The following is a 27,796-nucleotide window of genomic DNA, read 5'->3' on the forward strand; positions in this document are numbered from 1 at the left end:
TACTCTTTAAAGCTACAAGTATTTGAGGACAATATTAGGCTGAGAGAAAAGAGTGTCGCAAAAGTACTAGAACCTTTCAAGAATCATTAGGTATACAATTAAATACTTATAATTGAATATTACAATTGAATATAAGAATGTCCGCATGAAGGTAATAAAGATATATAAACAAAATGACTTTACTATGGACATTTTATGTACTGTACTAAGTTGTATTCAATTAATATTTTTGGTTGGCATCTACGAAATCTTGCTTCCTTTACATCAAAAGTTACCAATTTTTTGCAAGTATAGTCCAAGTAAAATTCATTCAAGAGGAATGGCATGAGAAACAGGCACCAAAGATTTACAGAAGTTTTGAAAATTACTGAACAAATTCTGGAAGAAAACATATCATCTTGGATTCTACTTACATGTAAACTCCATTAAAAGGAGAGACATTTTGTTTACTGTTCTGTCCCTAGCGCTTAGAACAGGGAGTGGCACATAAAAGGCACCTTACAGCTACTAAAAGAGGCAAAATATGCCAAATATCTTCATTACCTTAGAAAGGGGGAAAATATTTCAAGTCACAATATGCACAGAACAGAGTTAAGTTGTAAAATATTTTTTTATTGTAAAAACAGAGTCAACAGAGGTTGACAATGCAAATGTCATCCCAGAATATTTCCCCTTGGTTCTTGAATTTGCTAGGTTCCTATGTACCAGCAAGTCCCCATGAGTACTTCTCAGGTTTCATGGTCTTTTTGAGATATGTTGATTAATTATACATATATATTGCTTGGAAACAAATGTCCATCTGATATTAAAACAAAAAAACTGTTGTATCTTTGTTTCACATTTCCTACAGGGAAATCTTTGTATCTCAGATGCTTTCACAATTTAACAGTAAAGTTAGTGCCTTAATCAAACCCCAAAATTTTCTATCACATTACTGAATCAAATAGTCATGACATTTGCAATATATCCAGATTTAAATATTTAAGAACAAAAACACTGAAATTTAAAACAAACTTTAGGCTGATTTTTTTCATATTTGAAAGACTGTAGTTATTTGCAGCATACAAATGGAGAGAATAGTGCAAAATGCATCAAGTTTTATATGATAAATATACTTTCAACCTAAATGACTGCCTCAAAAGCAAAGAGTAAAAAATTACTAATTCTCAAAAGCAATCTAGACAGACTCAATAAAGTTTACAATTTAGAAAGATCAAATGCTACTCTATTTCTATAGATTGCAAAATGATTTTAACAACAGATTAAACATATAATTGTTTTACAAAAATAGAAATATTGTTTGGGACTTTACAAAACTTTATAAAATATAACACTATATTTGCAAATTCAAGATAGTTTCACACTGAAATAGACAATACTTCCACCAATATAAAGTCTAGTCAAAATTAACTGGTCCGTCTTCACCATTCTTACACATATTTCTTCCAAGTCTTCAGCCTAAGTAGATCTATGTTCTATCATGGGATTTTTTTTTAAGAGATTGTTTAATTTCCAAGGTTTTATACGATTTTTCATTCTAGAAATAATGTTAAAGCAGATGAATTTATACCTACAAATATGCTTTACTAAAAGTAGAAACTAATGCAATGTGACAATTCTGTATTTGATAAATTTCAAATCATATTCCTAAGAATGACAACCTATTAATTTAAAATATATATTTGACAATTATAATTTGGTACCTATAAAACATAAAAATATAATCACAACTATTTTATGGAAAAATATTTATTCATATAGAATGAAGAAGCTCTAAATTTAGTTATTTGTAGCTTGCAGATGAGAAGTATTTTCTAATTACACTCATTCACAAACGCTCACTTTATCACCTCAAAGAGCACCAGTGTATTTTCAAAACAAAGTGAGAAGGTAGGGGCTTATTTCATGTAACAGTGCTACTAAGATAAGGCACCACTTGGTATATGAAAAAGCCAAAGAAGAATTTTCAAATCATGTTTTTTTGTTACTGGTGTCTTAACCATTAGATATGATGGTTAGGAAAAAAGCAAATAATAATAGCTAACCGTGTTCTATAAGTTTTTTCCATCATTTTTTGCTTTTAGGATTTCCATATAACAGAACATATAGTAAACATCAATGTAGTACATGATCTGTTAAAAAAAAAATTTTTCCCAGCCTTCCAACAAAATAATCTAAAATTAAACAAGAATAAGAAACCAAAAATTTATCTGATAGATTTGCAAAAGTCTATCCCTGTAGCAGAGTGGGGAGTTGGGCAGGGGTGGGGAAAAAAATGATAGGACTTATTTTCTATAGAATATATCGAGGCACATAGGTTAAAAGTTTCTCAGGCAAATTCATGGCTAGAGCAAAACTGAGAGAAAGCTCAGAATTCTACATTCCCCCCAGAGCTGATTTCTCAGGTAGTCACACCCAATTAAATATTTCAAAATATGTCCTTAGTCACTGCTATCATCATCATCATCATCATCAGATACATCATTTAAAGGAGACTTCAATGAGTGACTGTAAGAGTCTGATCTAGTAGGCTGGCACGTGGCCATGTCCCCAGTAGAAAGGAGGTCATAGCAGAAGTCACAAATCCGTACAGGCTTAGAGGACTGGCTTGGAAGAAGAAATCTCTTTTCAGAGCAGGGCCCACAGACAACAAAACCACATTTGCGGCAATGGTGGCGACGATTAACAGGTGTGAATTTTGCTTTCTGACAACGCATACATACAGTTGCCTCAGAGTCAGGAACCCAGACAGCAGCATGTTCATTACTGGGTGTCTTCCCACTTTTGGAGAGTAAATCAGTAACACATTTATTTATGTGATTCATCCATTCTGATTTCTCAGTGGCAGTGGCAGCATAAACTGCAAATGATTTAGTTGGTGTCTTAATAAGCCATCCATTCCTCAAGTCTCCCTCATCTTTGATGGAATCAATAGTGACATTTTCCAGGGGAATAATATGTTGTTTGTTATATTTTTTCTTCTGGATAACAATATTGCCATACACAAGAATATCATTAAATAAGAAAAACTGCCTTGCTTTGGGCTTTTTTCTGCACAACTTAGTCAATACTCCTTCTCCAATAAGAACCCTTCCAGGTATAGTTAAGGGTTGACCAGCTGCTCCAAAACAGTTTTCTACTATATTTATACGTCTAGTATTTGCTTCACTGTTTGCCAAGCGATCCACCATCTTTTGCTAGTAGCCTTTAAAAAAAAAAAAAAGAAAGAAAAAGGAAATTAGCACATAGAAATTTGAAATTCACATAAGTTAAAGATTATATAACCTAAATTTAACTAACAAATCCTTACTTTTACTTATAGGCCAAATACTCCAAAAATTGTTTCCCTCTAAGATAATCACAAAGCATACCAAAACGGTTAACCATCTCAATATAGCACTATACTAGTTAAGTAGGTACTTAGAAAAAGTATAAACTTATAGACAAAGGAGTAAGCAACTGGATGATAAAGAAAAGTCATCTCTGCAAAATAATAATCCCAGCCCCATGAAATTTAATCTCAGAGGGGTTCTGAAGAAGAGGGCCAAATTCTGTAAAAAACTAAGAGGAATTAATATGATTTTTCTGGTAAGCTATTACCATTGAGCCTCATTCTTCTCATCTGGATTACCGGACTGTCTCTGCGAACATGTCTCCTTGCCTTTGGTCTTGCCCCCTAAATCAATCTTCAGGTAGTGATTTCTCAAGTGTAAATCTCAGATGTTGTTATTCAAAAGAACTCCACTTGATCTACAAAATGCAGAATATTTACCATGACATATAAGTCATGTTCGTTATCTGGTTCTTGCTTATCCTCCTAGACTCATCAGAAGTCATTCTTCACCTCAACCTTCGTGTTCTAAGAATATCTTACTACTTACAGTCCGTTTCATCGCACATACCTTCTCTTATGCTGTTCTATATCCTTTACTACTTACTACTCAGAGCTAACTGTTAGTGATTCTTCAAGGCTCAGTTTAGGTAATATCTAATGCAGAAGTCTCCCTTTAACTTTACTAAACACATTCCTCAGTGCTCTTTACATTCCATGTACCTTCTGGTTTCATTCTTACCAAAGGATGAAATCTCCTTCAAAGGCTACAATAAAACCTAAAAGATAGAGACCATCTGATATCTAGCTCTGAAAATGACACCCTCCGGCAGAGCAAAGGTGCTCAAAAATGTCGACAAGAACATTCTGGCATTTCATATTAATCTAATCCTAAATGACCATAGATTTAATCTCTAGATCCGATATTGACTTCATTCAAGTCCTTGAGTTGTTCCCTATTTGAAATTTACTAACCTAATACTACCACAATCAAGTTATATTAAAGAGGAGCATTTAGAGTTTAAAGACTAAGAACATAGTCAGTCTGAACTCCAGTATTGAGTTCACAAACTGATGATACTGTACCCCTTTTTGGCCTCCATTACAAAGATTCTGATTATTCCTGAATTTGTCTCTCCTCCAATCTTGGGTCCTTACAAAACTCTCTTGCCTTCCACAAGGGTAGTCTCTGCCCTGAAAGTTGTTCCAAAGAATTTATATGATAATGCATGGCTCCAAACTGTGATGACTTCTTTTTCTAATTGCAGCAAATGTCAAAAGTGCCAGCCAATTAAAGGCCTACTGTCCTATGCACAGTGCATCACAGAAGAGGACATAAAAACAGCTCATTAACACTGAAAGAGGCTCAATCTCATTCATAATTAAATGATATATATTAGGATATTTTTTACTAATCAGATTAACAAAAACTTTTTAAATTTCCTAAAATGAAGTATTACTGAAGATACAGGGCAATAGGCACTCTTGTATACTACATAAAATATATATACTCACTGATCTAAGTATTTTATCAAAAGAAATTCCAGTCAAGTGCATAAAGATATGTGCAAGGATATCCAACAAAGCACTGTTTGTAATACACACAAAAAAGTTGGAAAAACTCCAAATGTCCAAGAGAAACTGGCTGAACAATTTATGATATACCTATAATAATATGCTAGGTATGTTAATAACGATAGGTCTAAACATAGTGATATGGGAAGATGCTCAAGATATTTAGGTGGGGAAAGAGCTGAACATCATAATCTCATTTGTCTCAAATATATACTGTGTTTCAGCAAATCTAAGCTGCTATAAGACACATCCTCATTTTATGTGCCACTAAAAATGAAAAATGCTGACAATTATATCATGGCATACCCCTGATTATATGACATCCCAATTTCAGAGACATATAGTAAAACATGCTCATCTTTACACTCAATGAAATACGGTTTAACATATAATCAATCATTGGCACTTGTAAATAAGTAAGCACACACATAGAAAATAAAGCTAGAAAACTATATACCATAATGTCAACAATGGTTATTTATCTCTGAGAAGTACAATTATAGATAATTTTCATACTTTACACTATCTTTAAACATTCAACAAGTATTTATTTTGTTAATCAGTGATCTAGGTACAAGAGAAAAAATAATATACAACCAGGCAATGTCCCTGCTCCTCAAGGCTTACATTTTAGTTGGTAAGAAGGTAAACAGAAAACAAAATCAAGAACCAAATAATAAATTAATGTACTGATTTTTTGAAGTGATTTTTTAAAAAATGTTTTATTTTTGAGAGAGAGACAGAGACAGCGTGAACAGGGGAGGGTCAAAGACAGAGGGAGACAAAGCAAGCTCCAGGCTCTGCACTGTCAGCTGTCGGATGCTTAGAGCCACTCAGGCCCTTGAAGTGATTTTTAAAAAACCCAACTGAGGGGCGCCTGGGTGGCTTAGTCGGTTAAGCGTCCGACTTTCGCTCAGGTCATGATCTCGCGGTTCGTGGGTTCAAGCCCCGCGTCGGGCTCTGTGCTGACTGCCAGCTCAGAGCGTGGAGCCTCTTTCAGTCTGTGACTCCCTCTCTCTCTGACCCTCCCCTCCTCACGCTGTCTCTCTCCTAGAAATAAATAAAACAAAAAAAAATTAAAAAAAAAAAAAACAAAAACCCAACTGAGAAGCTACTTGGACTAGATGGTCAGGGAAGGCCTTTCTAAAGTGGTATTCTTCAGCTGATAAGGAGTAACTAGATATATAGACATGCGGTGTGGATACAGAGAAGTGTATTTCAAGCAAAGGAGTAACTGTGAAGGTCCTAAGGCAGAAAGAGATTGGTGCTTTTAGAGAACTGAAAGTATCTATTTATTCCCACCTAAATCAACTGCAGAGTCTACTTCTTTGGACATACAGTTATTAATCAGCTCAAATGCAGTGCAAACAGGTTTCCTATTATTCCTATTAATACCATCCAAATTCGTGTAGTACTTTTTACATGCATTATTTTCTGATTTTAACTGTCTCAAATTCCTGTGAAATAAAGAAGTTTTTACATCTTCCAAAGAAGCATCTAATAGTATTAGCTGAAATGTGAGCTGAAGGAGAAACTAAGGCACAAAGCAAAGACAGAGATTCAATAATGTCCAAGGTAAAGCAGCCTGGAAATTATTTTACTCATTGGGAGTCCAAGCAACCAGCTGAGCACTGCATGCATTACCATATATCCTATTCAGGGTAATTATACAATAGAAATGCACTATTAGCTCCATTTTATAGATGAGTAAACAGATATAAGAGTTAATGCTGTCCAAGGCTGCACAGAACTGAGGCTCCAATGTGATTCCTCTGTGCGGTTACCAGTATATTATGGTCCACTAATTATTTCTTAAGGCTCCACTCACTCTACAAGAACTAAGAGAGCTACTGCTAACCTCTGGACTGTCACTACAAACCCTAAAAAGAAGAAAGAGAAAACTAACTTGAGCAAATAACCTGAAAGGATAGGTCATCATGCTTTATTTAGCCAGTCTCATGAATAGATCACTCTTCAAATTTTACAATTTGAAGCCTGAATCTCTGTTCATAAATCTTGCCCCATTTAAGAATGAGGAAACAAAAGAGATGTTTGGGCATCATTAATTGATAATTGGCTAGAACAAATAGCTTTCAGAGTTTGACAGTGACCCACATAAAAAATATATTTCATACTGCAAGATTACAAATACATACTCATAATTCTTTCAACAATAATGTATTTTATTATCTTCATTTATTTTAATGATAGTTGCAAGCCCACTTGATTGATTTCACTAATGGATTGTGACCTACATTCGAAAACAATGAGCATAAAGACCTTTCTATTATCCCTGTTGGCCCTAAAATATTTTCTGTATGGGTCTGACATGAAGAAGGGAAGCACTGAGCTAAAAAAACCAGTAATACACAAATGCCCTGTGGGCGCATGAGAGCGCGCGTGCATGCGCGCACACACACAAAATAGGAGGGTGTCTAGCAGGGATAGCACATAGAGGGATGGGAGAATAGGGGGAAATCAAAATACCACTTTTAGCTGGATTATGCTAGATACCCCAAAGCAAGGCTCTTTGGTAAACTGACTTAGGGTACCACTCTTTTGCTCAGGGCCTAAATAGAGCCTCTGCCTTCCCCCCAAAGCCCAAATCTACCGCAAGCACAATGAGGTGCCCTAAGCAGTAAGAACTCTCAGAGACTTTTGTGAGAACATAAGAATAGAAGATTACTCAGCCCAGCCAAGGAAGGAGTCCTTTGCATAACTTACTCAATGAGGGGCACAGAAAAAGGAGAACACAACTCTAAGCCATGGCCTAATTAAATTTTTATCTACTTTTCTTAGGAAGCAATACCAGTGACTATAGGAAGAGTTAGTAAGAAAGCTTCCCCATCCTCTGGCACAGATGATTTCTTTAGAACAGTTTCCAAGAAGTAAAATTACTGGGTCAAAAGGCATGAATATTTAAGGCTCTTGTTACCTTTTACAAAATTTCCATTCTGAAAGGTAACACCAATTTACCAAGCAGCACAATGACTGTACCTATCTAATCTTGTCTCATGTATTTTTCTTCAAATATGTCAGCTAACAGGATAGATGTCAAAAATGGTATCTCTATTAATTTCATTTACATTTTTATATATTTAACATTTAGTGAACACTTTTTAGATGGCATTCATATTCTTCATCTCTCAGAGCATAGAGTCTACTGAAGGAGAAAGGCGGTAAACAGGTGACTCTGAAAGGTGACATGCAATGAAGTAAATCAGCAGGGTGTCAAAATACAGGGAAAAACTCATTTACTAAGTAATTCAAAAAGGGTTCACTGAGATGGTGCAATGCATTGAGCCTTAAAGGATAAGGAGGTCAGCCATGCAAAGGACCTAATACTATGGACAACGGCCCTGAGACAAAAAAGAATATAGTTTTTTTAAAAAAATATATTTTACTGTCAAGTTGCCTACCATACGGTGTATACAGTGTACTCTTGGTTTTGGGGATAGATTCCCATGATTCATCACTTACATACAATAACCAGTGCTCATCTCAACAAATGCCCTCCTCAATGCCCATCTTTTACTCTTTTAATTCAGTGTTTTATTTCATAGCTACCTAGTGAAGCCAGCCCCTTTCTCATGTGTTTATTAACCACCTGTATTTCCAAGCTTATATATTTACGAGTTATTAACCTGTATGAGTGTTTCACACATAAAGGTTATTGACCCATTTATTTCTTTGCTTTTCCTAGTATATTAAACTGTATTTTATGGTGGTTGACACAGAGGCAGCTTTGTTTCTTAGTTAAACTTAGACATTTTCCTTTGTGATCTGTCTTCCACTACTCCTAAGCTCTCCTTAACCAGATATGAGGTGCACCTACAGGTTTCCTCTGTTGTTAGAGCTTCCCAGGAAACCTTCTATAAACTGAAAAGGCTAAAAGCAAAAAAGCAAGTCCGATTAATTTACATGGAACCCTTTTTAAGGATTCCCAGATCAAAAAAAAAATCCCCCACTTTCAGGTTTTTCTCATACTTCAGGACAATTTTTTCTAACGGATATACAAAAATAAATAAAGATAAAACAAAGATGCTTTATCTAAGACACAATTCAAAACTATGGCAGCTTGACACAGGGATGCTGAACTCCAGGACAGGTGGTGCCACTCTCACTGCTTGGGGTACATACTAACTCTACGATGGCTTGCTGCGAAACAAATAACTATTTTCTTTTTTCTTTCTCTATTTTAAATGTTTATCTTTGAGAGAGAGAGAGAGAGAGAGAAAGAGAGAGAGAGAGAGAGGGAGGGAGGGAGGTATGAAATGTAAGGGGGACAGAGGATCCAAAGTGGGCTCCACAATGACAGGAGAAAGCCAAATGCAGGGCTTGAACCCACAAACTGTGAGATCGGGGCCTGAGCCTAAGTCGAATGCTTAACGGACTAGGCCACCCAGGTGGCCCTATTTTTTTTTTTTATTTTTAAGGAATCTTTACACCCAACGTGGGGCTTGAACTCACAACCTGGAGATCAAGGGTTGCATGCTTGGGGTGCCTCGCTGGCTCAATCAGTAGAGCATGCAACTCCTGATCTCAGGGTCATGAATTTAAGCCCCATGTTGGGCATAGAGCCTAGTTAAAAAAAAAAAAAAAAGTTCCACGCTCTACTGACTAAGCCAGCCAGGTGCGGCAAAACAAACACTATTTTCATTTCACCATTTTTTCGGTAAAAATGAAAATCCACTTTGGGCTTCTTTCAGCTAGTGAAAACAGGTACTAATGTAGGTCTTTCATAAAGTTCAAAAAGTGGGGGGATACCTGTATTTATTATCTATATTTATGATATGAACTTTATGCTTAATTCTTTTATCTACCTGAAATTTATTCTGAAGTAGGTAAAAAATTCCTTTTCTTTTTAAATATATGCATTCTAAAAGAGCTAACCACTGCTTTAGAATTACAAAATACTAAGTAACTTCAGATTTCCTCACTTGTAAACGGGAATAGTAGTAGCAACAGCTTTGTCAGGAAGAGGATTAAATGATAACGCACATAAAATGTTCAGCAAGTAGTCAACAAGTGGCAGCACTTATTAATGGCATTAATCTAATCTACTGATTTAGAACACTTTCTTCATAGTGAACTTTTAGATATTCTAACATCTGCTTCTGGACTGTTTGGCCTAATCCATTATGCTGTTTTCTAATTCTTGTGTGAGTACCATGCATCTGGTAGGACTAGTCCAGGCTATCCCCATTACTTAACCTTTTAAAAACATCTTACCTAATCTCCTCTGTTTATATGTCCAGGTGAAATCTACTTAGAACAGTACTTCTCAAGCTTAGCTGCACACTGGAACCACAGGAAAGCATTAACTTTCAGTACACCTAAAAAAACAGCCATCTCAATTTACAAAGTTCAAAATACCCTTCTTATGTATTTTTAATATTTTAAGCCATTTTATGACTAATTTATAGAAATAAAGGAATAGTAAAAAAATGATTTTAAGAATAATCTTTATAAGAATTTAAGTAGCAAATTTCTTATTCCACATTTCTGTTACGGAAGGTGTATATATATCCATAAAAACAGCATCCTATGAATGCAACTAATTGCTCATAACTTATCATGCATGAGTCTGTAATATATTCATTTCTTTTTAAAAAAATTTTTTTAATGTTTATTTTTGAGAGAGAGAGGGAGAGCGAGCGGGCACGCGCGCAAGGACGTGCCAGGGAAGGGCAGAGAGAGAGGGAGACAATTCAAAGCAGTCTCCAGGCTCTGAGCTGTCAGCACAGAGCCCAATGCGGGGCTCTAACTCACAAATCATGAGATCATGACCTGACCTAAAGTCGTTGGCTTAACTGACTGAGCCACCCAGGTGCCCCTATAATATATTCATTTCTACTTTTCATACTGCTTATTAATTCTGAGTTTGAGAAAATTCATCTAAACACTGAGAGATTTCACTATAATGATTTGCCAACATTATTAAGTATTGCTGTTTCTTTACACACTACTTGTCTAGCAGTTCTGAAATGTCTACCTTTTCTGATTTTTTTCTTTGCAGTTAAAGATGGAAAATTGGGGCCCCTGGGTGACTGTTGGTTGGGTGTCTGACTTCAGCTCAGGTCACAATCTCATGGTTGGTGGGTTTGGGCCCCATGTCAGGCTCTGTGCTGACAGCTCAGAGCCTGGAACCTGCTTCAGATTCTGTGTCTCCCTCTCTCTCTGCCCCTCTCCCGCTTAACACTCTGTTTCTCTCTCTCAAAAATAAATAAAAACATTAAAAAAAATACAGATGGAAAACTGAAAATTAAAAAAATCTAAGTTCTCAAATATGTTAAATAAAGGTTTAAAACAAACAAAAGAATAAGAAGGATGAATATCTACAAACTCTTTTTGTATCTTTTTGAAAGATGATGCAGTACTTTGGGCAATGCCATAATAAAACTGCAAGGTTTGACAGGACACTGAAATAGTGAAATGCTTCAAGATGTAGAAAAGCAAGATCACTAAGATCCTGTGTTGAGAAAAAGAATCCCAAGCAGGCTCCAAGCTGCGTGTGGAGCCCAATATGGAGCTAGATCCACGATCCTAGGATCATGCCCTGAGACAAAATCAAGTCAGATGCTCAACTGAGCCACGCAAGCACCCCTTATTCTACTTTTTATTAAGAAATTTTTTTTGTTTTGCAGATCCCTAAGAAATAATAAAAAGTTACAAAACATCAATTACTACAGACAATTTGAGTTGTTTAAAACAGACACTCAAAAACCAAAATGGAAACCAATGGACTCTGATGATAAACATAAAGGGTTATAGTAATACTGACTCCTAGGTTCCTCCTCCTAAATAAAATATTCTGATTTTATTGGTCTGGAGTATGAAAGGTATGGCTGGACAAGGGAATATTTTAAGGCTCCCCAGGTAATTCTTTATTTTTTATTTTTATTAAAAAAATTTTTTTAATGTTTATTTTTGAGAGAGAGACAGAGCATGAGTGACAGAGGGGCAGACAGGGAGACACAGAATCTAAAACAGGCTCCAGGCTCTGAGCTGTCAGCACAGAGTCTGATGTGGGGCTGGAACCCACCAACCGTGAGATCATGACCTGAGCCAAAGTTGGATGCCTAACTGCTTAACCAACTGAGCTACCCAGGTGCCTATCCTCAAGTAATTCTAATGTGCAGCTAAGGTTTATTTTATTTTTTAAAAATTTTTTGATGTTTTACTTATTTTTTGAGAGAGAGAGAGAAACAGCGTGAGCAGGAGAGGGGCAGGGAGAGAGGGAGACACAGAATCCAAAGCAGGCTCCAGGCTCCGAGCTGTCAGCACAGAGCTGGATGCGGGACTCGAATCCACAAACCTCGAGATCATGACCTGAGCCGAAGCCGGATGCTTAATCGACTGAGCCACCCAGGTGCCCCAAGTGCAGCTAAGGTTTAGAACCATTTTTCAATTACTGTAACTAAAGAACAAAATCTACTAACATTTTTATGGAACTCATACTACAACCATCTATTAATTTAGAATAAGTTCACATCTTCCATCATTTTTTAAGATTTTATTTTTAAGCAATCTCTACACCCAACATGGGGCTCAAAATCACAACTCCAAGATCAAGAGTCACATGCTACACTGACCGAGCCAGCCAAGCACCCCTACATCCTAAATTTTTATTGTTCCTAGCCAGGTTCATAATCTCTCTTCTAAGGTTTCAAATTTTCCTTGGTAGCCCAATACTTTGTGGGTTTCTTCTAACAAGACACATTTCTTTAGTAGGCTCCCAGGTATTTCATACGTTTTGTTGCTATTCTGAACCTAATCTTCTCACCATCGTATTTTCTAATTTGTTATTACTACTGATAAGAAAACTACTGACATTTCAGTTTTTTCTCCCCCAAGCCCAGCCATTTCACAGAACTTTATAAATTCCCAGTTTTCCAAATGACTTCCCCATTGTCTTCTTTTTCAGCAAATAGTGTCTGGCAGCACTATTTCCTAGTTACAAAGGGAAGAACTAAGGCAAAAACAAAACAAAACAAAAAACTTTTAACTTTCATAAAGCCAGATTTATATACCAATTAAAAAAATAAACAATCCAAAGCTTCAAGTTATCTTCTTTACAACTGTAGACAAGAACTACATTTCAATTGTCTAAGCTCCACCCCAGTCTTTTGGTAACATATTTTCTGAATTTATTCTTCAGTGGAGTGTCTACCACCTGTTAAAAATGTAACACTAGAAGAAGCAAAAGCTCCTCTAAAAAAAAGAGAGAGAGAGAGAGAGAGAGACAATACTATTTACAATGGAGAAGAGAGCTCAACAGTCACAGAATACTATGGCCCAGTTCTTCTTACTGAAAATCAAAACTTCTTATTTAATCTTTGCAGTTGAGTTTAAAACAAAAAGTCATCTAATTACTTATACATACCCATGACATCTGTTATCAATGAAATTCAATATTCAACTGTGCATTATAGTTGGAAAACCCAATAAACTATGAACCAAAAAACCTGGATTTTAAGCTCAGGCACTAAAATGAGAGATTTCGTAAAAATTACCTAACTGCTTAGGGCAGGGGGATACCAGCCACCACCACTTTAAATAATCTGTAAAACACCTCTGTCTTTAAAAAATAATAAATATGATTGTAGTTGGGCCTTGTTCCTGATTTACTGCAAGCCTGACTTGCCTACAAATTAATTTTTTTCCAAAAGTGGTTGTACCATTATATATATGTACACAAATATATATGTGTAAATATACATTAAAACACACACACACATATATACATCTTAAATTTACATCTAAGTTAGTTAGCATATAGTACAATAATGATTTCAGGAATAGAATCCAGTGGTTCATCCCCTGCATATAACACCCAGTGCTCATTCCAACAAGTGTCTTCTCTAATGCCCCTTGCCCATTTAGTCCATCCCCAGCACAACCCCTCCAGCAACCCTCAGTTTGTTCTCTATATTTAAGAGTTTTTTATGTTTTGTCCCCCTCCCTGTTTTCATACTAGTTTTGGTTCCCTTCCCTTATGTTCATCTGTTTTGTATCTTAAACTCCACATGTGTGAAGTCATATATTTGTCTTTCTCTGACTTACTTTGCTTAGCGTAATGCATTCTAGTTTCATCCATCCAAGTTGTTGCAAATGGCATGATTTCATTCTTTTTTTGATTGCTGAATAATAGTCCATTGTATATACCTATCTTCTTTATCCATTCTTCTGTCAATGGCTTTTTCCATTCTTTGGCTATTGTCGATAGTGCTGCTATAAACACTAGGGTGCATATGCCCCTTCAAAACAGCACATCTGTATCTTTTGGAAAAATACCTAGTAATGCAACTGCTGGCTCATAAGGTAGTTCTATTTTTAATTTTCTGAGAAACCTCCATACTGTTTTCCAAAGTGGTTATACCAGTTTGTATTCCCACCAACAATGCAAAAGGGTTCTGCTGTCTCTGCATCCTTGCCAAAATCTGTTGTTGCCTGAGTTGTTGATTTTAGTCATTCTGACTGGTGTGATGTGGTATCTCATTGTGGGTTTAAAATTTTTTTAATGTTTGTTTATTTTTGAGAGAGAGACAGAGACAGAGAGACAGAGAGTGAGCAGGGGAAGGGCAAAGAGAGAGGGAGACACAAAATCCAAAGCAGGCTCCAGGTTCTGAGCTGTCAGCACAGAGCCTGACACAGAGCTGGAACCCACGAACCATGAGATCATGACCTGAGCCAAAGTTGGCTACTTAACCGACTGAGCCACCCATGTGTCCCTCATTAAGGTTTTGATTTGTATTTCCCTGATGATGAATGATGTTGAGCATTTTTTCATGTGTCTGTTAGCCATCTGAATGTCTTCTTTGGAAAAGTGTCTATTCGTGTCTTTTGCCCATTTCTTCACTGGATTATCTGTTTTTTGGGTACTGAGTTTGAGAAGTTCTTTATAGATTTTGGATACTAACACTTTGTCTGATATGTCATTTGCAAATATCTTCTCCCATTCTGCTGGGTTGCCTTTTAGTTTTGCTGTTTCTTTAAATGTGCAGAAGTTTGTCATCTTGATGAGGTCCCAATAGTTCATTTTTGCTTTTGTTTTCCTTGCCTTGGGAGACATGCTGAGTAAAAAGTTGCTGTGGCTGAGGTCAAAGAGGTTTTTGCCTACTTTCTCCTCTAGGATTCTGATGGGTTCCTGTCTTACATTTAAGTCATTCATCAATTTAGAGTTTATTTTTGAATATGGTATAAGAAAGTGGTCCAGCTCCATTTTTTTTTTTTTTTAATGTTTATTCATTTCTGAGAGACAGAGAGAGACAGAATGTGAGCAGGGGAGGGGCAGAGAGAGAGGGAGTCACAGAATCGAAAGCCGGCTCCAGGCTCTCAGCTGTCAGCACAGAGCCTGATGTGGAGATCAAAAACTCACGGGCTGTGAGATCATGACCTGAGCCGAAGTCAGCCACTTAACTGACTGAGCGCCCCAGGCGACCCCCAGGTTCATTCTTCTGATGTTGCTGTCCAGTTTTCCCAACACCATTTGCTGAAGAGACTGTCTTTATTCCACTGGATGTTCCTTGCTGCTTTGTCAAAAGATTAGTTGGTCATACATTTGTGGGTCCATTTCTGGGTTCTCTATTCTGTTTCATTGATCTAAGTCTGTTTTTGTACCGGTAGCATACTGTCTTGATGATTATAGCTTTGTAATACAGTTTGAAGTCTGGAATTATGAGGCTTCCTTTGATTTTCTTTTTCAAGATTGTTTCAGCTATTCGGGGTCTTTCCTCATTCCATACAAATTTTAGGACTGTTTGTTCTAGCTCTGTGAAGAATTCTGGTGTTACTTTGATAGAGATTGCTTTGAATATGTAGACTGCTTTGGCGAGTATTGACATTTTAACAATATTTGTTCTTCCAATCCATGAGCATGGAATATTTTTCCATTTTTTGGTGTCTTTGATGTGGGGCTTGAACTAATGAACTGTGAGATCATGACCTGAGATGAAGCTGGAAGCTTAACTGACTGAGCCACCTATGCACCCCTGATATTTTAATTAAAAGGTGTCTTGGTAAGGATCTTTTGGGGTTCATCTTATTCGGAACTCTCTGAGCTTCCTTGATTTGGATGTCTGTTTCCTTCCCAGGTTAGGAAAGTTTTCAGCCGTTAGAGGTCTTCAAATAAGTTTTCTGCTCCTTTCTTCTCTTTCTAGGACCCCATAATGCAAATATTAATTCTGCCTGATATAATCTCAAGGTCCCTTAAACTATCTTCATTTTTTAGAATTCTTTTCCTTTTTTGCTGCTGTGTTGGGGTGAGTTACACTTCCCTGACTTCTAGCTATTGATCCCTTCTTTTGCTTCATCTAGTCTGCTGCTGAACAGCTCTAGAGTATTTTTTAGTCCAGTTATTGTATTCTTCTGCTATGTGACTTGTCTGGTATTTTCTTATTTCTCTATCTCTGTTGAAGTTCTCACTGTGTTCATTCTTCTCCCAAGTTCTGAAAGCATCTTTATGGCCATTACTTTATCAAGGCAGAACCCCCTGGCTCCTCAGGGAGAAGCTCCATTTGTGAGATCCATCCCAACTGTGGGTTCCCACAATGAGGGTGGGGTTTTTGGCAAGATTGCATCTCTGCCTTTTCTACCTGTCTCAATGTGGTCCTTTTAACAGTCTGTTGTGAAGGAGTTGTTTGGCCAGTTTTCAAGTTTTATTCAAAGGAAACTGTTCCATAGGTAGCTATAGATTTGGTGTGTCCATGGGAGGAGGGAGTTCCTATGCCATCATCCTGAACACTCTTCCAACAACATATTATAGAAATTAGTAGAGATTTTTTTTAAAAAAGTACATATCTTAGATAAGAAAGAAAAATGGACAAACTTTTGTATTTTAATTTTAAACTCAAATAAAGCTAAATTGAGATGAACTGAAACCAAAATTTTGAACCACATGTAGAGAGAAGCCATAGTAGTTTTTTAAAAAGTCTCTCCTAGGCACCAAATCTGCCTATTATTGAAGAGTAGATTCAAATACATTATTCTACAGGCTTAGCCAGAAAAGGAAAAAAGAAAAGTTAACATGTACTCAACACCTATACAAGTGTTAGGCATTTCCGCATTTTACTATTTGTTTAATGATCTCAATTTTGTTAAGAGGTAATTACATACATTTTACAAAAAAAGCAAATTGAGTCATGAACAGTTAAGCAATTTTCCCACTGTCTCACAGCTAGTTTTTATAAAAATGCAATTTTTTATTATACATTACTACCTTCAGAAATAAATATTACAGAAATATTTCACTTATGTGAACCATATTATATATCTGGAGAAAGCCACTGAGGAAAAGAACTAAAACATGGTAATAAGTATAAAAATGCTAAAAGTAATCACTCAAATACTACAAGAGAGTAAAAAGTAAAAGGTGTGAATACTATAGGGCATCAGTAAAGACAATTTCAAATAGGTTAGGTTGGTAGAGAAATTCACTACAGCGTATAAGAGCTAAGCCATAGTTGAGGATTTTAAAGAATTTGGAAAACCAGAATAAAGACACTGGAAGTTACAAAAGGTCTTTAGATAGGTCAGAGATAGAGGGAAGAATATGGACCTCAAGTTTTAAACAAGACCTCCAGACTTTAACTAGCATTTAAGCCATACAACCATCCAAGGCAAGATTAATACTCTTTAACTATACTATAATCAGGTAACTCCCTATTCAAAAACCAAAGGTTCCCTGGCCAAACAAATCAAAATTAAAATCCTTAACCTGGCATTCAAAGCCCATCACATCATGCCTAAGCTTGTCCCCAGTCTATCTTTCCAGTTTTACCTCTTTCTATATGTTCTATAATAACCAAATGAGATTATCACTTATTCCCAGAATATGCTCTGGCTTCCTCACCTACCTCTGAGCCCAATATGTGCCCCTCTCCCCTGCTATTCTGAAATCTTACCAATTCTTCAAGATGCAATCACTTCAGCAGCCTCACAGCCAGAGATACTGCTTCATCTTTAAATCCTCATTATCACTTTATCTGTACCACTTCACAGCACTTATGTTCTATTAGGTTTTATAAAGATTTGTATACCTGCTTTTCCCTAAAAGATTTGGAGGATCCTAGAAACAAAAATATTATATCCTACAACTCGGTAGTCCCCCAAACATCTACAAAACTGCTTGCATATATATGCCACCAAATCTATACTGAGGTGAATATGACCAGCGTTAAAAGTGGCAGAAGCTTCTCAACCTAGAGCTTGAAGAAAATCAAAGACTTCATTTTTGACATCTGTACTAATATTCACAGAAAACAGGAACCACACCCTACATATCAACTGTGTAACTAGACTCACAGATTTTAAATTTACAAGCAAATGTTCAGGTCCATTTAGCTAGCATCTAATTATGAAGTCTAAGTATTGAGCATGGCAAATCCTGTTTTAAAAAAACCCTCAATCTCATGATAATATATAAAAATTATTTCTTCTCTTGCCAAGAAGCACAGCTGTTTAGTTAGCAAACAAAAATGATGATGTATGCATATTTTTACCATCAACAAAATTCAGATAAAAAAGTGCATCATTTCAGAAAGTATTTGTACAGGGGCAGCTGTACACTGCTGACTGCTGAAAAACAAAAACAACAAACCCACTGTATAATATTGAAAAATACAGCTACTAAGCTCAACTAAAATACTGTGGAGTTGATTATTCCATCACATCCCTAATAAATTTTCTTTAGTATTTTTCAAAGCAGTTATAATCTGCTTACCACATTCAAGGCTTTATGTTTTGTGTTAGAGGGAAAGAAGAACAAATGAAACACTGGGAATTAAGACATGTACCACAGAATTTTAATAAAAAGCACAGTAAGGTATATACTGTGATAAAAATAGTAACAAAGTAGTAAGGAAGAAAAAAGAAAGAGTTAAGGTATGGCTTAAAGAATGTAGCATTTGAGGGGCGCCTGGGTGGCTTAGTCGGTTAAGCGTCCGACTTTAGCTTAGGTCATGATCTCGCGGTTCGTGGGTTTGAGCCCCGCTCTGTGCTGACTGCCAGCTCAGAGCCTGGAGCCTGTTTCAGTCTGTGACTCCCTCTCTCTCTGACCCTCCCCTGCTCACGCTGTCTCTCTCTCTCTCCTAGAAATAAATTAAAAAATATTAAAAAAAAAAAAAAAAAAAAAAGAATGTAGCATTTGATGGGGCGCCTGGGTGGCTTAGTTGGTTGGGCGGCGCTGCAGCTCAGGATTCAGCTCAGGTCATGATCTTGCGGTTCGTGAGTTTGAACCCAGCATTGGGCTCTGTGCTGACAGCTCAGAGCCTGAAGCCTATTTCAGATTCTGTGTCTCCTTCTCTCTCTGCCCCTCCCCTGTTCACACTGTCTCTCTTGCTCTTAAAAGTTAATAAACATTAAAAATTCTGGGAAAAAAAAGAAGAATGTAGAGTTTGAACACTTGAAATAGGTGTGAACAATATGTGGAACCTCAAAAGGCAAAACAATGGTAAAGGCACAAAGCTCTACAGGAAAATATCTGTTTCAAAAAAAAGTCACACATGGAGCATCTGGTTGGCTCATTTGGTTAAGTGTCCAACTTCAGCTCAGGTCATGATCTCACAGTTAGAGTTTGAGCCCTGCGTCAGGCTGCATTGGGCTCTGCCCTGACAGCTTAGAAACTGGATCCTGCTTCAGATTCTTTGTCTCCCTCTCTCTGCACCCCCCCCACCCCACTCATGCTTGGTCTGTCTCTGTCTCTCTCTGTCAAAAGTAAACATTAAAAAATTTAAAAAGAAAAGAAAAGAAATCCACAAGTACAGCTGCAGCAGAGGCTAGAGGGAGTTATTTAGTAGAAAAACCAGGGAGAAAAAAATAAGACCAGTTTTTGTTGGTTGTTGAGAGCTCTTTCTGAAGTTTCTGGAGGGAGTGTTCTGATAAAAGAGTTGATAAAAGTGAAGTCTGCAACAGAAAAAGAAAGAATAGAGATCAGGTTCAGAATTGCTATGACTGACTAGATATGGGAGAATAAAGCTGAAATTAAATCCACAAATTTTTGGTCTAAGCAGTAAGGAAGCTGGTAAAACCAGTATTAATTTCCAATAAATATCAAGGAGTAGCCAACATTAACTGACCACTTACTTTGTACAAAGTAGTAATAAAAGACAGAAGTACTCAAAACTAGCGGTTCCTGTGTGGTTCAGTCAGTTAAATGTCCAGCTTTGGCTCAGGTCATGATCTCGTGGCCTGTGAGTTCAAGCCCTGCACTGGGCTCTGTATTGACAGCTAAGAGCCTGGAGTCTGCCTCAGATTCTGTCTCCCTCTCTCTGCCCCTCTCAAAAATAAACATTAAAAAAAAAATTTTTTTTTTAAAGTACTCAAAACTAATAATGATTTTGATTAACTTAAATCTGTACACTCAGTCTAAAGGAGTAGAGGAGAGGGGCACCTCGGTGGCTCTGTCGGTTAGGTGGCAGACTTCAGCTCAGGTCATAATCTCGGGGTTCATGAGTTTGACTCCCACGATGCCTCGACAGCTCGGAGCCATTCTGCGACTACTCCTCTCTCTAGCCCTCCCGTGCTCGCTCACTCACTCTCTCTCTCAAAAATAAATACTAAACATTATAAAAAAATAAAGGAGCAAAGGAGAGCAAACCAAAAATATTTTTTAAAAATTAAAAGAGTGATGAAGCACCGGGGCAAAAATTTAGTTGGGAGGTAACTGTGGACAGGAGGAGCATCTAGAAACAACTCTATAATGACAAGAAATTCAAGCTGGGTCTTAAAGCAAGAGTAACAGGTCAAACTATTTAGGGGAGAGGGAGAGAGGACAAGGGGGACGATGGTGTGCAAACATGGTTCCCAGAGAAGAACCAGTAGAGGCCAGGCTGGAGGGGGTAGAGCCAGGAGAAAGTACAGTGGTTGAATAGAAATCTGATAAAATAGGGAAGAGCCAAACTGCAAAGAAAAGTAAGCATCAGACTGAACAGTTTTGACTTTATTACACAGGCAACAGGAAGATTAAGGCCTTCAAATAGGAAAATGTCACCCGCATACAAAAGCAGTACACAGGATGGACTGGAGGGACTCCTGAAGCTAGACTGAAGGCAAACAAAGCGAAAACCCAGAAGGTAACAAAAGCCTAAGTCACAATTACTGACAGCAGAGATAAGGAGGAGAGAGACTTACTGAGGTACAGAGGACAGGATTTAAAGACCAACTGACCATGTGGATGAAAAGTGAGTGCAAGATGACTTCCAAGGTCTAATCACAAGCCACTGGCAGGTGCTAGTTTTGCTTCAGGAGGGAGAAAAAATCAGTTTGGGAAATATTTATCTTGAAGCAACTCTAGCACATTCACAAGACAAACATCTGTCAGACAAACAGAAACACTAGGATGAGCAGGGAGCTCCGGGACTGAAAAAGATGGAGTAGCCATTCATGTAGAGACGCTGACTGATGCTCTGGAAGGGAGAAGAGTGCAAAGGACTGAACTCTTGGGAACACCTAGTTTAGAAAGCAAGAGACAAGCAAGAGAAGAGAGAAGGGGAGAAAAGAGAACACAAAGCACCTTTTCAACATGTTTTCACATGTCTCCCGAGTCTCACGGACTAAATAACCTTACTGTGCCAAAAGGCCACAATAAGCAGTGAAGCGAAAAATCGAGGGCTGATGGAAATGTATAATAATAAAATACTTCAGAAAGCAATGCCCTTTGACCCTGGAACTTTTGCCACAGAAAGTTATCCTGAGAAAGAAACTCTGGTAGGGGGCAGGGGGAGGGGGACACATCTCTGCATAAAAAATTTTACCTCTGGCATTAACTCTAAACAGAATCTAAATACCTAGCCATAGACAGGAACGGTTAAATGTAACATGAAAAAGCAAGTATCTCAAAAGAGAACATTTACCACATAAAATTTTTAAACTTCAACATTGAAAGGAAAAAGCATTAATGTTAAGAAAAAAAATTGTAACCTATGACAAAGGGTTAACATTTTACTATATAAAGGTCCCATGTAGGGGCGCCTGGGTGGCTCAGTCGGTTAAGTGTCTGACTTCGGCTCAGGTCATGATCTCACGGTTCGTGGGTTCGAGCCCCGCATCAGACTCTGTGGTGACAGCCAGCTCAGAGAATGGAGCCTGTTTGGGATTCTGTGTGTGTCTCTCTCTCTGACCCTCCCCTGCTCACGGTGTCTCTCTCTGTCAGAAATAAAACATGAAAAAAAATTAATAAACATTAAAAAAAAAAAAAGGTCCCGTGACTCTGTGGTGATAGCCAGCTCAGAGACTGGAGCCTGTTTGGGATTCTGTGTGTGTCTCTCTCTCTGACCCTCCCCTGCTCATGCTCTCTCTCTCTCTCTCTCTCTCTGTCAGAAATAAAACATGAAAAAAAAATTAATAAACATTTAAAAAAAAAAAGGTCCCGTGACTCTGTGGTGATAGCCAGCTCAGAGACTGGAGCCTGTTTCGGATTCTGTGTCTCCCTCTCTCTCTGACCCTCCCCTGCTCACGCTGTCTCTCTCTCTCTCTCTCTCTCTCTCTCTGTCAGAAATAAAACATGAAAAAAAAATTAATGAACATTTAAAAAAAAGTCCCGTGTAATTAAATCAGTAAGAAAAAAGGAAAATATCCTCAAAGAAAAATGGGTAAGATACAAATTGCAATTTCCAAAACAAATAAAAATGACCAGTAAATAGAAAAATGTTGGTTCTCAGTGCTACTCAAAGAAATAAAAAGGAAAATGATGTATTATTCACCTCTCCATGATATGGGGAAAATGGACACTCATATTCTTGCCATTTTTGGCAACAGAAGCACTTTAGAAAGTTTATGCAAAAATTCTATTTCCAAGAATATATGCAAAAAAAAAATTTAGACCGATTTACAAAGTTATTCATATAAAGAAGTTCACTGTGGCTTTGTCTTAATAAGATTGTAAAGTCAGAAAAAAACCTAAACATTCAACAATAGGAGACTGGGTAAGTAAATTATGGCATTAACTATATAAAGGATTTTTTGACAGAACAAATTAATATTTAATGTGAAAAATTGTTAAATAAGACAGCTTATTAAATAAAGGTTTCTAAGCAGCACATATAATATAAACTTTTTTTTTTTAAGTCTAGAAAATACACACCAAAAATTTAGTACTGGTTGTCTCTGAGACCCAGGGTAAAATATGCTTATATTGCCTAATCATTATTTTTTAAAAATATTTTTATTTATTTGAGAGAGAGATAGACAGACAGAGCGCATGTGAGAGAGGGGCAGAGAAAGAGGGAGACACAGAATCCAAAGCAGGCTCCAGGCTCAGAGCTGTCAGCGCTGAGCCCTATGTGGGGGCTCAAACTCATGAACCATGAGCTCATGACCTGAGCCGAAGTTAGACACTTAACTGACTGAGCCACCCAGGCACTCCTGTACTGCCTACTTATTTTATAATGAACATATATTCTCTGATTTAAAAAAAAAAAAAGCTTCTTAAGCAACAAAACACAAAGAACATGTAGAAAAATATAGGTGTAAAAACACAAATGCACAAATTTGTATGTTTTACATTTACAAAATGTAAAACACATTTGTTATAGGGACAAATGATAAAAATATGAAAAAGCAATACAGAGATCTTTTAATTTTCCCCCAACTACTGTTTAATGAAACACGTATAAAGAATTAAGGATAGCTCCACTTATAAAAAATATAAAAAAATTAAGATGAAAATGTTGATGCAAGGAGGAAAGCAGAAAATTCACATCACAAAATCTTAATCATATTAGAAGGAAGCACGTTCACCTCTAAGAGTCAACAATTTCAAGATTGGGGTTAACAACCTGAGTTAAAGTAAAAACACAACAGAGAAATTAAGTCAACTTTGTGATGAGAAAAGGATTAGAAAACCACTAGTACACAGGCAGCTGGACAAGAAATATTTAACAGCTACCAAAGCTGTGACTTTTATTAGGAGTGCTAGGCAGAAAAAGGAAATGGTAGTATTTACAGGTTGAGAATTGACCAGTTACACAAAGCAAAGGTCAAGGAGAGGAATATGAGGTGCTAGTGAGTTCACAGAATATGAACTACAAGGTTCAGCACTAGTAGGAAGGAAGAAAAATAGTCTGGGAGGTGACAATGAGGACACAGAGCTGGTTCATCAGGTATGATGGAAAACAGAAACAAAAGACAGGCCAAAAGACAGGCTCTTGAGTCATCATCACCTCTGGTGAGTTTAAGACTTGAGGTAGTTAAGAATGATGACAAGGTTAAGTAACTCAGTCGTCCATGTAGGTTACTGATGTAAAGTAGAGGTGAAGGTCACTGGACTTAGTGAACTGCAGTTACAAATGTGGCCCACCTTTCTGGTCTGAAATGAATATAATTGTTACTTTAACCACTATAATCCTTCACTTTTCTTTGACTTAGATACATCCTTTCTAGGATGACAGATAGGAATCTGGGTGGCACTTAACCTCTCTCTGCATTTTATTCAACCACAAAATGAAGAGAATAAGGAGACTCGATACTGAATTAAATCAGTGATTCTCAAGCCCTGACTGCATATTAAAATCATGGGTGGTTTAAAACACACAAGCGCGTGCGCATGCACGCACGCACAACTACCTATGCCTTGACCCCAAACCCAGTAATTCTGATTTGATCTAGGGTGGAGTTCAGGCATCAGTATTTTTAAGAAGCTCCTCAGGGAATTCTAATGTGCTGGCAATGCTGAGAACTAAACTACATATTTTTAAATGTGGCTCCCTTTTAAAAGTCTGTAATTCTATGTAAATGAAGCCACTTTGTTCATTTGCTAATACAGCTTACTGAGTATCATGCACCAGGTACTTCCACAAACATATTTTAGTAGATCCTCACAACACTTGGAGGTAAGTATTTCTGTGTCCGTTTCAAAACTGAGTCCAGTGAAGCTTAGGGAAATGAAGCAACTTGTTCAGGAGTCACAAGCTAGGAAGGAGGAGAGCTAGGAATCAAAATGCTGGTTATTTGTTCCAGTCCACCGTACAAGCAACCTGCTTTCTCTAGCACTCACAGCAACTACTTGAATGCCTTTGATTTCCCTCCCTGGACCTCCCAAATTGGGCATACCAGTTTGTGGTTTATGGACTGACTGGAGAGAAAGTTTTGGATGAGGGCAGAAAATTGACCCCAAATTCTACAGTAATTTCATTACAGAATTACTAAACACCTTCACCTAGAGAGGTCTGCAACTTAAAACAGCAACCTGAAAGTATATCTATGAAATATACTTTATTCAGTTAAGCCAACAAGAACATTGCTAATAAGCATGCAGCTCACATACAAAGCTAGTTCTCAAAGATAAGCTTATCAAAAGAAAAGCAATTTTTATATGCTTTCTGTTAAGGCATTCTAAACCAAAATTTTAAGACAATTCTGACAAACTGACATAGAAATGAGAGTTGCTCTACCAAAGAGCTTCAATGTATAAACATGACCTTCAAATTTATCAGGCATTACCTCTATTTCCAACTAGCACAAATAAATTCAATCACACTTTAAAATGATTATTATTCTTTTGCTGACACACTGCTTCTTCTTTGTTGATTATACTTCAATCCGTTATCTTCTTGGAAATTTCATAAGTATTCAAGTTCTGTATCCCTAAGCCAAAATTTATGGAGTTAACAAGGTAAATTCTCAAAGAAAGAAAGAAAAAAGCATTAGAGAAGATTTAACTTCTATGCCCATGGAACGGGCAATTTAATAAGAAATTCCTGCAGTATATTTATAAGGAACATATGTGTCTTCATCTGTTCCAACCCTTCCTGAGCATCTGCTATGTCCTCAGCACATGGGGGATGAAGACATAAATCAGATTTCCCATGCAGTGTCTGTGGTCAAGGGCGTGCCATGACAGATCAATGTAATATTTATTGGAATAGCAACGGGATAAGTGAATTCTTCTTGGAGAGAAAAGGAGGGTGTGATTTAGGAGAGCAGCACAGGGAAAGTTTCAAAAAGTTAGGCTCAGGTGAAAATTTTACAAAAACCCTTGTAAATCAGCTCTCTAGGAAATAAGGATACTGAGGAGCTAAAATCAGAAAGAGCAGCAAAGCCAGAGTTAACAAGCTGCACACGGACTGTTCCACAACTGTTGAGTTAGGCAGTCTACAAAGTTATGCTGTAGGAAAAACAAGAAGGCTTCAGAGTCCCAAAGACCTCACATTACCAGTTTGGCTGCTAGATTTGTGAAGCTGGTTAAGTCACCTCATTTCTAGGTTAACTCTTCATCCAGAAAAACAAATGTGTACAATGGTGTTTACTTGACAGTGAAACAAAACAAAAAGGATTTTTTTTAAGAACTGAGGAAATTAGCAACCAAAGCAGAAACTCTATCTCTAGATTAAGAAGAGAAATTCTCCAAGACATGTTTTAGGGCTTATCTTATTTGTAGCTAAGAGTCCCTTCAGGTGACTTAACAGAATTTTAAAGCTAAGATGTCTTTATTTAAAAACATCAGTTTATATTCATTTACTGGGGTAATTTAAGCTGAATCTTTTTTAATGCCATGGTGAGTACACCAGTTTTATTTTTTGAGGCGATTGCATGTGCTTTCCAATTAAGGACAGAAACTTAATACCATTCACCTCCAGTGCTGTCAGGACCCAAAGAGATTAAAAATAGAAGCCTTCGTTAATACGGAATTGACCTGAGCACCCCATGAGCTACCAGAATACAGAAAAAAAAGGTAAATGCTCTAAACAGGCCAGGCATGCACCTTTAGAAAAATGAAAAGGAGGAAAAAAACTTCGTAATGGCAAGATCACTTCACCTTACGACACATGCCTTTAAGTCTCGCAAAGTTCCTAAGTCTTCGGTAACGTACTATAAAACACAACAAAGAAGCTATTTAACAACTTACGTGTGAGTCTACGAATTTCAAAAGGGCTTAGTTATCTGTAACCTTAATACTACCATTGCCATCGCACACTCACGAGTGATTGCTATATTGAAACAACACACAAGGGAATTCAAGCAACATGAGCAGCAAGCTGTTGGCCCTCGGTAACATTTTAAAAAGAAAAAATAAATTCGGCAGAAGACCATACAACTTTAACAGACTCGAAATAAACAACGCGTTGGAGCCAACGCTTCTATCCGAGCAAATTTTGCGGTGCCATATTCTGCCAAGTCACATAAAAATGTGCTGTTGAACTTAACAACGTCCCTGATGCCCAGACGCTGCAAACTTTTCAGACAGAAAAACGTTGGGGCCCTCGGACGCTACTGGCCGCGAACCGGACCCCAGTCCTCACGCCGCGCAACTTCTCCTCCTTCACGCCCGACCTCGGGGCCCCGCTGGCGCCTCGGCCCGCCCCCCGCCCGCGGCCCCGCGGCCCCGGCAGGCGCCAGCGCGGCCCCTCCTGACGGCCCCCGGGCCCGCGGGCGCAGGCGGCGGGGTTCTGCGGGCGGGCAAGGCTCGCTGCCGGCGCCCGCGGGCCAAACCCCGCGCGCGGGGAGCGGCCGGGGAGCCGCCCGGGAGCGCCCGGTTTCTCACAGACCCCAACATGGCGTCGGCCGCCGCCCGCGACGACGACACCTCCCCGCGCCGCAGACGGCCCGGGGACAGCGGAGGGAAGCGCCGGAAAGTTTCGCTTCTCCTCTCCCGGCCCGCCAGGGACGGGCGCATTACCAACCTCGGGCTTCACCTACCCGGCCGGGCGCGGGCGGCGGCGGCGGCGGCGAAGGTCCGACTCCTCGTCGTCCCGGGAGCCGGGCGCGGACTCTGCCCGCTCCTCCGCCCCAGTCTCCCAGGGTGTGTGCAGCCAGCGGCCCCGCGCAGGCGGCGCGATCCGGACGCGGCGGGCGGGCGGGCGAACTACCAGCACAGCCGCTCGCAGGTGACTCCCCCGCCCCTCCAGTCGAACCCCACAACGGCCGCCGGGGCTGGCCTCTCCCCTGCGCGTG

The 27,796-nt window shown here is 38.2% G+C and overlaps 1 protein-coding gene across 3 annotated transcripts; it reads right to left on the reverse strand.

The window, feature by feature from the left end:
* Window positions 1-591: 591 nt before the first annotated feature.
* On the reverse strand, window positions 592-27,796 carry PLEKHF2 (pleckstrin homology and FYVE domain containing 2). 3 transcript variants are annotated; one of them, XM_039216528.1, is made up of 3 exons: window positions 27,542-27,796; window positions 10,139-10,242; window positions 592-3,205 (listed from the first exon to the last, which is right to left on the reverse strand). In XM_039216528.1, the coding sequence occupies exon 3, from the start codon at window positions 3,189-3,191 to the stop codon at window positions 2,442-2,444; it is 750 nt and encodes a 249-aa protein (XP_039072459.1). In that variant the 5' UTR covers window positions 3,192-3,205; window positions 10,139-10,242; window positions 27,542-27,796; the 3' UTR covers window positions 592-2,441. The 3 variants fall into 3 exon arrangements, with proteins under 3 accessions (XP_039072459.1, XP_039072456.1, XP_039072457.1); XM_039216525.1 differs by lacking the exon at window positions 10,139-10,242; XM_039216526.1 differs by lacking the exon at window positions 10,139-10,242 and having other exon boundaries at window positions 27,526-27,796.

This window comes from Hyaena hyaena, unplaced genomic scaffold (genome assembly GCF_003009895.1).
Source record: "Hyaena hyaena isolate Hyena2069 unplaced genomic scaffold, ASM300989v1 scaffold_635, whole genome shotgun sequence".
NCBI classification, from domain to species: domain Eukaryota; kingdom Metazoa; phylum Chordata; class Mammalia; order Carnivora; family Hyaenidae; genus Hyaena; species Hyaena hyaena.

Bases quoted from the DNA above. Each gene is read 5' to 3' on its own strand.
- PLEKHF2 (XM_039216525.1), bottom strand. From the start codon at position 3,191: ATGGTGGATCGCTTGGCAAACAGTGAAGCAAATACTAGACGTATAAAT.